Source organism: Microchirus variegatus (assembly GCF_963457635.1).
Source record: "Microchirus variegatus genome assembly, chromosome: 10".
In the NCBI taxonomy this organism is placed as follows: Eukaryota; Metazoa; Chordata; class Actinopteri; order Pleuronectiformes; family Soleidae; genus Microchirus; species Microchirus variegatus.
The window spans coordinates 2,704,073-2,716,488 of NC_139811.1; the positions used below are offsets into that span (position 1 = coordinate 2,704,073).

Here is a 12,416-nt window from a genome sequence, read left to right on the forward strand (position 1 = left end):
TTTTTGTTGCGTACTTTGAATCGTAGTTTTCAGAAAGTTTTGAAAAATATATAAGATGTATCATTTTACTCGTAAAATAAGTAAATGGGTGTAATAATTAGTTAGCATTCCGTTTACGTCCGTTTTTATTAAAAAATAGTAGTATTTTCCTACTGTCCTTGAAAGCAGCACAGCGCCTCGCTGCGTCATGACGTCAACATTCTGCGACGCAAGTACACATTCGAGATTGCAGCAAATTTTGATCAGGAGTTGAAAGCGAAACGTTTGCGGTAAGACGTGTTTATATTCAAAGACATTTCTCTGCAGTGACACGTTTCATTTTATGGATTTATATTTCAACGGAATTTCGACTAATATTTCAAGGAAAGTGTAAAAATATAAGAGAAAACAGGACACAGGAGGAACGGTCCGGATAGGTTTTTCCCCCCGCAAGAGCCAACGGCTACTATTAGCCGTTACATCGCTGCTAAAAAATAACACTCTTTTAGAACGAAGGAGTGCTTTAAATGTTGTTGAAATCCCACGTTAGTTTCCACGCAGATGTCGCGGGTGATTGCAGACACACAAATGTGTGTGTTTTTGTTGTGAAACTGTTGTTGTCACATCATCACAACATCTCCCTGTTCGTGTTTTGGTTCCGTGAGCTAGTTAGCAAACGAAACCGCATTAAGAAAATGCGATATTTTTACACGTTTTTACCTCGGAGTTTAAATATTTACTCAAAAAGTCATGACTTTTCCAGCGTATATGAATCTTTAAGGTCACATTGTGAATTCGGCCTGTCGTTTATTCACCAGCCACTCGTAGTATTAATGCTAAATGTCGTTGACTCAAGCTAACGCACTGTTAATAGCTACTATTATGTAGCGTTATGAATGCATTTTTGTCTCATGTTTATCCCCTTGTAGATGATATTATTATGTGAATAAGGGTATTTAGTGAATTATATCACGTGTAAGGTTATAAACATGAGACTCAAACATATTCATAAGTGTTTTAGTTTCATGTTTATGCCTTTATACATGATATTATTATGTTATATTGACGTGTTTTGGGGAAGTGAAGGTGTCATCTCCAACTGCGACCAAAAAAATGTATTATCATAATCGATTAATCTGTCAGATTATTAATTTCTTTGTCATTTGGAAAATAATGACATTTAAGAAGCTGCAAAATCAGAAAACTAGTTTTAATTATTAAAGAAATCCTAAAGCTGCTTAATTTGTCGTGAACTATTCATCACTTTTATTTTGAAATGGTCTCCAATGTCATTCTAAAATATTTTTTAATTTCATTTCTAATCACCACACAGATCATTTTAGTCTGTGCTGTTGGTCGTTTTCCACCCTTCGCCCCCTCCTGACCAGACTAGAAGTTCACTGGCCCCCAGGTCGGTTTGACTTTTGAGTCCCTCTCAGATTATCGTGATCAAAATAGTTGACCATTCATCTGTGAATAATTGAACAATTTATTGCGAAGGAGGATGAGGCTGCCGCTGCTGCTGCTGTTTCTCTCCATCTCGGCCGGTGTGTGGTCGGTGCCCATCGAGCGCAATGCAGGAAACCAGGAAGTCAAAGAGGAAGAACAGGAGGAGAACGGGGTAATTTGTGCTTTTTTGTGTCTTTCTTTTTCACCCACGCGTGATGAGATTAGATTATATAACACACACACACACACACACACACTCTGTGTTGCAGGACACCGGGCTGTACTACGACCGGTACCTGAGGGAGGTGATCGAGGTTCTGGAGACGGACCCTCACTTCAGAGAGAAGCTGCAGACGGCCAACACTGAAGACATTAAGGTGTTTATGTCGGGGTCTTTCTTTGTTAACACGTGAGCTGTTTTCCACGCCTGTGTGTATCTGTGTGTGTGTTAACGTGTGTGTGTGTGTGTGTGTTGTTGTCCATCAGAACGGGCGTCTCAGTAAAGAGCTGGACCTGGTCAGTCACCACGTCAGGACCCGCCTGGACGAGCTGAAGCGTCAGGAGGTGTCTCGTCTCAGGATGCTGCTGAAGGCCAAAATGGACAGCACCAACACACAGAGTGAGTGTGTGTGTGTATGTGTGATTTAAAACCTACCTTTAAAGGACTTTTTGAGGGTTAAGACTTTGGTTTTAGGGTCAATTGTAGGCTATGGATAGGTTAAGATAAGGTTTAGGCATTAATTGGTTAGTGTTAAGGTTGGGGATAACGCTCAAATGTCTTGTTTTGTCCAAAATAAACCCAAAATTATTCAGTTTTAATGATTTTATGTGGGAGTTGGAGCAAAGAAAGCAGAAAATATTTACATATAAAAACCTGGAAAATTGGATAAACTGGTTTTAATTATTAAAATAAGAACACGTAAACCGATTCATCCATCATCAAAGTAGTTGATTCATTGTTTCAGCCCTAATTTAAACAGAATTTATGATATTTAGTGTTTCAAGTCAATACCCTTTGCTTTATTTACTCGGTAAATCTTTTTTTCCTCGTGCGTACAGCTTGTTTGTGGGTTGTCCAGTGTGTTGTTTAGTCACTGATGTGTTATTGTTGTTGTTTACCACCGTGCAGGACAGCAGATGGACCACGCCTCCCTGCTCAGGCAGTTCGAACATCTGGATTCACACAATCAAAACACGTTTGAGGCCAAAGACCTGGAGCTGCTCATCTCCACGGTGAGAGCCCGCACTTATTTCATGTCATTTCTGCTCGGAAAACTGACGTTTATTCACCGCTCACTCTCCCGCACCAACGTCCATAGAGAAAAATCAGCGATTTTACATCGCAGGACGTGGACGTTGTCGAGCCACTGCGTCACACACTGAGTTCAGGTGTGACGTTTTGTGACTTCAGTGTTTGAATTTGTTCGTTCGGAGTCGGTTAAGTGACACAAAGTGACCACACGAGGCAGCAGAGCACCAGCAGCTCCTGTGTTCCTGCAAGCTTAAATCACCACTTTTCTTTTCTTTTGTCTCAAAAGGTTGTGTCAATACTTCATACAACTACACTTTAATGGAAATTGGGGGAAATGATGCATTCACTGACCCCAATATATGAAATATCAGTTTTTTTTCTGACAGGAATGAATTAAGATGACAGTTTTATTTGTTGCGACTCATGATTATTTTCACAATCGATTAATCTGTGGATTATTTCACCGATTAATAGATTATTTTTGGTCCATAAAAATAAAATGATCCAATTTCAATGATTTCTTTGTTACGTGGAGCAAAGAAACCTGAAAATATTCACTATATTCATTATTTAAGAAGCCAAAAAGTCAGAAAACTTGTTTTGATTATTTATAAAATTGGTCAATTGTTGCCGTCTTGGTTGTCATAGATATTTAAACATGACTGAGCATTAACCACATGAGATATTGTCACAAAAATAACAATAACTCAAAGATATATGTCGTCTTCTCACATTTATGTTTTACAATCACCAAAAACAAAGGAAAAACGCAGCGTTAAACTGCCTCTGTGTCCAGGCCACAAAGGACCTGGAGAACTACGACGCCGAGCGGCACGAGGAGTTCAAGCGCTACGAGATGCTGAAGGAGCACGAGAGGAGGGAGTACCTGAAGGGTCTGGACCAGGAGAAGAGGGAGAAGGAGGAGAAGAGGATGCAGGAGCTGAAGGAGAAACACCGGCAGCATCCCAAAGTCAACGCTCCGGTGAGCCACAAGGGGGAAATGTTCCGTGTTTTGTTGTTTGGAGGAAACGCGTGATTTAAACCCCCGTGTTTCCTGCTCTCTCTGTGTGTTGTGTTCAGGGAAGCGTCGCTCAGCTCAGGGAAGTTTGGGAGGAGACGGACGGACTGGATCCACAGGAGTTCAACCCTAAGACCTTCTTCAAACTGCACGGTGGCTCACAACTCTGAACTCGACGTCTGTTTCACCTCATTGGAGGTCGATAAAAACGTATTTATCACACTTCTCCCTGTTTCAGACACCAATGAAGACGGGCTGTTGGACGAGCAGGAGTTGGAGGCTCTCTTCACCAAGGAGGTAAAAAGCTCGCCTTTAAGGGAGTAAGAGTTTTGAAAAAGTCGATTAAACATCTCTTCATCTCCCACCTCCTCCAGCTGGAGAAAGTCTACGACCCGAAGAACGAGGAGGACGACATGATGGAGATGGAGGAGGAGAGGCTGAGGATGAGGGAGCACATCATGACCAACGTGAGTCTTCATCACTGTGTTTCATCTCCCGGCTCCAAAGTCTCCGTCAATGTCTCCATCAAAACTTGGTACAAACGTTCAAACTGACCTTTGAACTGACGACAGCGTCTTCACGTCTGTGTTTTTGAAGGTGGACACAAACAAGGACCGACTCGTGAGTCTGGAGGAGTTCCTCAAATCCACAGAGAAGCGAGAGTTCAATAATCCTAAAGAGTGGGAGGTAACGACCAGTCAATCTGTCTTATTTATTTATATCAATATATATATATGTGTGTGTGTATGTATGTGTATATATATATATATATATATATGTGTATGTATGTGTGTATATATATATATGTGTATGTGTATGTATGTGTATATATATATATGTGTATGTATGTGTATATATATATATATATTTATATGTATGTGTATATATATATATGTGTATGTATGTGTATAAAAGTATATATATGTATATGTTTGTGTATATATATATATATAAATATATGTGTGTGTATGTATATATATGTATATATGTATGTATGTATGTATATATATATGTATGTATGTATATATACATGTATGTAATTATGTATGTGTGTGTATGTATTTATATATGTATGTGTATATATGTATTTATGTATGTATATATGTATGTATATATACTGTATGTATGCATGTATATATATATGTGTATGTATGTATATATATGTATGTATATATACTGTATATATATGTGTATGTATATATATGTGTATATATGTATGTGTATGTATGTATATATATATATGTGTATATATGTATGTATGTATGTATGTATATATATATATCTATGTTTGTATATATATATATGTATGTGTATATATGTATGTATGTATGTATATATACTGTATGTATACATACACGTGCATATTTTTGTTCTTCTTCTTCTCCAGACTCTGGACGCTAAGCCGGCGTACACGGAGGAGGAGCTTCAGCGCTTTGAGGTGGAGCTCAGGGACAAAGAGGAGGAGCTAAGGAAGAGGGCGGAGACTCTGCATCAGGAGCAGGAGCTGCTGAACGAGAGAGGCAAAGCGCTGGAGGCCCAGAAGAGGGAGTACCAGCAGGTAACTGAGCCTCACCTCAACACCTGACCCTGCTCAGATCCACGTTTTTTTCGCGAGTCCTGGTCCCGGCTCTGTTTTTCCCTCTTTTAACCTTTTGATAAATGAAACGCACCTTGTCCTTTTTTTTCTTTCTTTCTTTTTTTAAACTTGCTATTAATTTATTTTATTTCATTTTCTTTCAGGCAGTATTAGAGATGTCTCAGAGACAGAAGGAGCAGCAGGTTGCAGACGCGCTGCCCCCTGCTGGTCCTAACGGAGAACTGCAGTTACAACCAAAGGCGCCTGAAGAGAAAGGTAGAAACAAAGAAAACTGGAGGAATTAAAACTGTGTTCGGTGTGCAGTTAATCTGTGACAGTGAACATTCTTCTTCTTCTGCTCTTTATTTCTATTTATTCTTCATCCTCTATCCCTTTGTTTCAATTTTCATCTCCTTCTATTCCCTCTTTTCTATCCCTTCTTCTCCTTTTTTGTCTTTTTCTTCTCCCTGTTCTATTCCTTATTTTCCTCTTCTCCTTCTTTTATACCCTCTTCTCCTCCTTCTTATTCTATTCCTTCTTCCCTCCCTTTTATTCTCCTTCTTTTCTGTTTCTCCTCCTCTTCTTTTTTCTTGTCGTCCACAGAAACAAAAGGCACAGATGATCACGAGGCTGTAGTCCAGAATAATCTACTTGCCGAGCCTCCACAGAACCTGCCTGCACAGCCTTAACACACACACACACACACACACACACACACACACTCACTCTGATTTGCACTGACACACACACACACACACACTCGATCGTTGTCGTCGTATCGTCGGTTCATGTCTGTGGTCGACGAAGTTGTTTTTATCGTGTTCCTCAGAAATCGTGTTAATCCCGTGTCGGGTTTTGTTTTTTCCGCTCAGTGTTGAAATATTCAAACGCAACTTTAAAGAAAAATAAAGTCTTTATTTAAAACGTCTTCACTTCCCACACACACGCGTGTTATTATCTGCATCTACACTTAACCTTTGACCTGTTTTACAGATACGTACGTTGGCCACATAAATACGTACAATATTTAGTCTGGTCAGTAGGGGGCGATCAAGTGAAAAATACTGTTTTGGGAAAGAATGTTGACTTTTCAGTCGGTGTGGGCGATTAAAATAAGTTAATAAAAATGATTATGAATTACATGGCGATATTAATCATGATGATATTTTGCGATATTTCAAAATAAGTGGAATTTTAAAATGGACTGATATATCACTTTTGAGATACCACGTGTCAAATTTTTTATCATAGAATTTTTATATTGTGATGATATCGTATTGTGACTTAAATATTGTGATAATATATTGTTAGTTAAATATCGTGATAATGTATCATTCGTTAAATAGATTGATAATATATTATTAGTTAAATATCGTGATAATGTATCTTGACTTAAATATCGTGATAATATTGCATTGAGACAAATATCCTGATCATATCGCTAGTTAAATATCGTGATTGTATATCGTTAGTTAAATATTGTGATGATATATAATTTGTTAAATATATTGATAATATATCGTTAGTTAAATATCGTGATAATATATCGTATCGTGACTTAAATATTGTGATAATATATTGTATTGTGATAATATATCGTTAGTTAAATATTGTGATAATATATAATTCGTTAAATATATTGATAATATATCATTAGTTAAATATCGTGATAATATATCGTATCGTGACTTAAATATTGTGATAATATATTGTATTGTGATAAATATCGTGATTATATATCGTTAGTTAAATATCGTGATTATATATCGTTAGTTAAATATTGTGATAAGATATCGTATCGTGACTTAAATATCATGATATATCGTATCGTGACTTAAATATCATGATAATATTGTGACAAATATCGTGATCATATCGTAAGTTAAATATCGTGATAATATATTCTTTGTTAAATATCGTGATAATTTATCGTATCGTGACTTAAATATCGTGATATCGTATTGTGATTTAAATATTGTGATAATATTTTATTGTGATTTAAATATTGTGATTTTAATACTGTGATAATATCGTGATTTAAACATTGTGATATCGTATCGTGGCTTAAATATCGTATCTTAGTGTCTCTGGCGATTCCCTTAAACTGAAAGTGGCGAGTTTGACACCATAGATAAATCTGAATGGGGGGTGGGGGGGGGTCGGCCTCCGCTGTCATGGCTCCCCGGGGAGACGCTGACAGAACAGGACGCTCCCCCGGCCGCATTCCTATCAGCATTCCTCTGACCCGCTGACCTCCCGTGACCCCGCGGGGCGCCGCCTCTCCTGGTGTCCACGCAGCTGCTTCCTGTCCGTCAGCGCTGTCATCGCGGACGATAAAGACGTTCAGAGCGTGAAGACGCAGGAGAGGACACATTTATTTATTTATTTAATTATTAGTTCTGTTAATATAAGCAGAGAGATAATTTTATATATTATCACGATATTTAACGATATATTATCACAATATTTAACTAACGATTTTTTATCACGATATTTAATTAACGGTATATTATGATATTTAACTAATGCTATATAATCACAGTATTTATCTAACGATATATTATCACGATATTTAACTAACAATTTTTTATCACGATATTTAACTAACGATATATTATCACGATATTTAACTAATGATATATAATCACAATATTTAACTAACAATATATTATCACGATATTTAACTAACGATATATAATCACGATATTTAACTAATGCTATATAATCGCAATATTTAACTAACGATATATTATCACGATATTTAACTAACGATATATTATCACGATATTTAACTAACGATATATAATCACGATATTTAACTAATGCTATATAATCGCAATATTTACCTAACGATATATTATCACGATAGTTAACTAACGATATATTATCACGATATTTAACTAACGATATATTATCACGATATTTAACTAACGATATATTATCACGATATTTAACTAATGCTATATAATCACAATATTTAACTAACGATATATTATCACGATATTTAACTAACGATATATTATCACGATATTTAACTAATGCTATATAATCACAATATTTAACTGATGATATATAATCACAATATTTAACTAACGATATGATCACGATATTTGTCACAATACAATATTATCATGATATTTAAGTCATGATACGATATATTGTCAATGATATTTAACTAAGGCTATCAAGATATTTTGTGATGATATCGTATCCTAACTTAAATATCGTGATAATATATTGTGAGTTAAATGTCGTGATAATATCTTATCATGTCTTAAATATCGTATCCTGACTTGAATATCGGACCTTAGTGTCTCTGGCGATTCCCTTAAACTTAAAGTGGCGAGTTATTATTATAAAAAGCGTTAAAGACATTACAAATAAAGTAAAGTAAATAAAAAACAACAGATTAGGTTGAAATAATATGTGATTAAAAAAAAAAGTCACACGTTAATAGTCATAATAAAGATGATGAAGTACCAATAGGTCAAAATAAAAATCATGTCATCAAGAGTGAAACATCATTTTAACAGGAAAACGTGGGAGAAGAAGAGGAAGAAGTTTCACAGATGATGATGATGATGAAGATGAAGATCAGGTACAGACACGTTTATGTTTACTTGTTTATTTGTGTTTACATTTACATTAAAACTAAAGAAAACTGCTCTTCTTCACTTTTACTGTTCACAACCTTTTCAGAAAGTCCAACCTCTGACAGACCGTAACGTAGTTAAATATCGTGAAAATATATCGTATCGTGACTTAAATATTGTGATTATATATCGTTAGTTAAATACCGTGATAATATATCGTATCATGACTTAAATATTGTGAGAATATATCGTATCATGACTTAAATATTGTGAGAATATATCGTATCCTGACTTAAATATTGTGATATTATATCGTGACTTAAATATTGTGATAATATATTGTTAGTTAAATATCTTATCATGACTTAAATATCGTGATATTGTATCGTGACTTAAATATTGTGATAATATATCGTTAGTTAAATATCGTATCACAACTTAAATATCATGATATCGTATCACGACTTAAATATATCGTATCACGACGTAAATATCGCGTTAATATTGCATTGTGACAAATATCGTGACTTAAATATTTTGAAAATATATTGTATCGTCACTTAAATATCGTGATATTGTATCGTGACTTAAATATTGTGATAATATATCGTTAGTTAAATATCGTATCACGACTTAAATATCATGATATCGTATTGCGACTTAAATATCGCGTTAACATTGCATTGTGACAAATATCGTGACTTAAATATTGTGATTATATATCGTCATGACTTAAATATTTTGAAAATATATTGTATCGTGACTTAAATATTGTGATATTGTATTGTGACTTAAATATTGTGGTAATATGTCTAAACTATCGTTGGTTAAATATCGTATCATGACTTAAATATCGCGTTAATATTGCATTGTGACAAATATCGTGATCATATCGTCATTTAAATATTGTGATTGTATATCGTGATAATATAGCCTAACGTGACTTGTTTCGTGCTGTGTGGTCATGTGATTTGTGTGATGTCATGATGTCACGTGACACCTCCGACGGACCGTTGTGCGAGATCACGTGTGATGTCGTGTGAAGTCACGTGTGATGTCATGTCGCATCGTGCGACCGCCTCAGAAAACGACCTGCACGATGTCGTGTTGTTGTGTGATGTGAGGAAAAACGCTGGTAAGTGTTATGTGACGTATAATGTTGTGTCTTTGATGTTATGAGACTCATTCACTCACTCATTCATTCACTCATTCATTTACAGTCTGAAGAACCTGAGCTCAGGTTTTATTATTATTATTTATTTTCTTTTTCTTTCCTTCACACGAACGACAGAACTAAAATTTAAATTGCATTTTCTCCTCAGGTCGACAACCTCTCTGAGCAGGACATTACGTCACCTCCTCCCCTCCTCACCCCCTCCCTCCCTCCCTCCCCCTTCCTTACCTAGGGCTTTAAAACCCCGCCCCTGTCGAGCTGTGATTGGCCGAGGCTAGTGAATCTGTGTGATCTGGAGATGGTGACTTGTTATCATCATGAAGAGCAGGTGATTCAGTCACAGTGAAGCCGTGGAGTCATTTATTTAAATAAAAACAACATATACATTTTTTTTTTTTAAACATTTAAACATAAAAAAAAATGCCTGTAAATTAATGCAAAATCAACAAAATTCACATTTATGTTTGTTTTAAGTTCTTTGTAATCTTTAATTTCACATAAAAGTGAAAGTTTTAGACACAATAGTTCAAAAGTTTAAAAGCACTGGTGCTGTGCACTTCCACTGTGTGGACACCAGGGGGCGGGAAGTGTTTAATTTATTTGGTCAAGTTTCAGCGATTAGAGTGAACTGAGGAAGGAGCAGCTGTGATGATGATGATGATGATGATGATGAGGTTAAAATGACAGCGTGAATAAGGAGAGAGCAGAGAGATGAGGACGTGAAGGCACCACGAGCGGCTCCTTTAAGAGTCAGCATCCTTCACAGGAGGAGGGAGGGCTGAGGGAGGATGAAGTGATGGAGGTGAAGTTACACGGGAACACCACGCCCACGAGCGGAAGTGTCCTACCTATGCCTTCACAATAAAAGCCTTTGCACGCCAGATGTTTTCAGGAGACATTTTCAACAAAAATTACATCAAGGTATGTAGGTAAGTATGACATTGTATAATATAATGTTGTCACGTGATCGTAGCATTAAAACAGACGGAAATTTAAAACCATAATACATTTAAATATTTACATTTTTCACTTTTACTTTTACTTCTACTCTCTTACTTTCTATCATGTTATATTATGTCACGTTTTATAACGTTACGTCACACCGTGGCACGTTATGTGACGTTATGTTAAATTGCTATGTCATGTTATGTCAGGAGCTTATGTTGTCGTGTGACGCTATGCTATACGTCAATTTTGTAATATTAAGATCTGCCGCAACATGTCGTTATGCTATGTCATGTTATATTATATTTATATATCACGACATGCTATTGAGCCAATGATATATTATCACCATATTTAACTAATGATAATTAAGCGCCATATTTAACTAACAATATATTATCACGATATTTAACTAATGTATAACAAATGATATGATCACAATATTTAAGTTATGATAAGATCACAAGATCACGATATTGCGATACACTGAGTATTTATGAAATTGTGATAAGATCACAATATTGCAATACACTGAGTATTTATGAAATTGTGATAAGATCACAATATTGCGATACACTGAGTATTTATGAAATTGTGATAAGATCACAATATTGCGATACACTAAGTATTTATGAAATTATGATAAGATCAAAATATTGCGATACACTGAGTATTTATGAAATTGTGATAAGATCACAATATTGCAATACACTGAGTATTTATGAAATTTTGATAAGATCACAATATTGCGATACACTGAGTATTTATGAAATTATGATAAGATCACAATATCGAAATATTGCGATACACTAAGTATTTATGATATTGTGATAAGATCACAATATCATGATATTGAGATACACTGAGTATTTGCGAAATAAAATATTGCGATATGAGCACTTGGCACCATCTAGTGGACTGAACTGTCAATAGATTTTTTTTATTTTTTTTTTTTATGCTAATCCACCTAAAGTTTGTTTATTTAAAAAAATGTCACCCCTTGTGTCTAAATGTGTGATGTATCTTCCTATCTCGTGTTATATCACCATCATCAAAGGTTAAAGGCTATACCAATATTTATCACGATCTCGTTTATCGGGCAGCTCCGGTTTTATTGTGAAAGTCGTCGCCGGAAGCTGCACGCGCGTTGACGCAGCGGTGAGGCGAAGCGTCGCTCCCTCGACAAGAGACGGACGGGGAGGGGACGAGGCTGAGACCGGAGACCGGAGACCGGAGACTGGAGACCGGAGACTGGAGACCGGAGACCGGGGCCGAGGAGAACAACCTGCCGCGGCTCTGATGGAGTGAGCGCGGGGGAAACAAACGACCCGAGCGCCGCCGTTTTCTGCCTCCGTCATGGAAACGGTGAGCGATGCGATCCGATCTGGATCCAGATGCTATGGGTGTGTGTGTGTGTGTGTGTGTGTGGA

The 12,416-nt window shown here is 36.3% G+C and overlaps 1 protein-coding gene across 1 annotated transcript; it reads left to right on the forward strand.

The window, feature by feature from the left end:
- Positions 1-201: 201 nt before the first annotated feature.
- nucb1 (nucleobindin 1) lies at positions 202-6,196 on the forward strand. The gene is made up of 14 exons (XM_083897030.1): positions 202-269; positions 1,313-1,390; positions 1,480-1,600; positions 1,698-1,805; positions 1,915-2,047; positions 2,558-2,661; positions 3,477-3,662; positions 3,761-3,851; positions 3,937-3,995; positions 4,073-4,165; positions 4,296-4,385; positions 5,086-5,256; positions 5,439-5,550; positions 5,878-6,196. The coding sequence occupies exons 3-14, from the start codon at positions 1,484-1,486 to the stop codon at positions 5,961-5,963; spliced, it is 1,350 nt and encodes a 449-aa protein (XP_083753156.1). The 5' UTR covers positions 202-269; positions 1,313-1,390; positions 1,480-1,483; the 3' UTR covers positions 5,964-6,196.
- The last annotated feature ends 6,220 nt before the right edge of the window (positions 6,197-12,416 follow it).

Excerpts from the sequence above, each read along its gene's own strand:
- nucb1 (XM_083897030.1), top strand. The coding sequence starts at position 1,484 with ATGAGGCTGCCGCTGCTGCTGCTGTTTCTCTCCATCTCGGCCGGTGTG. Across the intron at positions 3,663-3,760 it reads ATCCCAAAGTCAACGCTCCG|GGAAGCGTCGCTCAGCTCAG; the intron begins GTGAGCCACAAG and ends TGTTGTGTTCAG. Across the intron at positions 3,852-3,936 it reads GACCTTCTTCAAACTGCACG|ACACCAATGAAGACGGGCTG; the intron begins GTGGCTCACAAC and ends TCCCTGTTTCAG.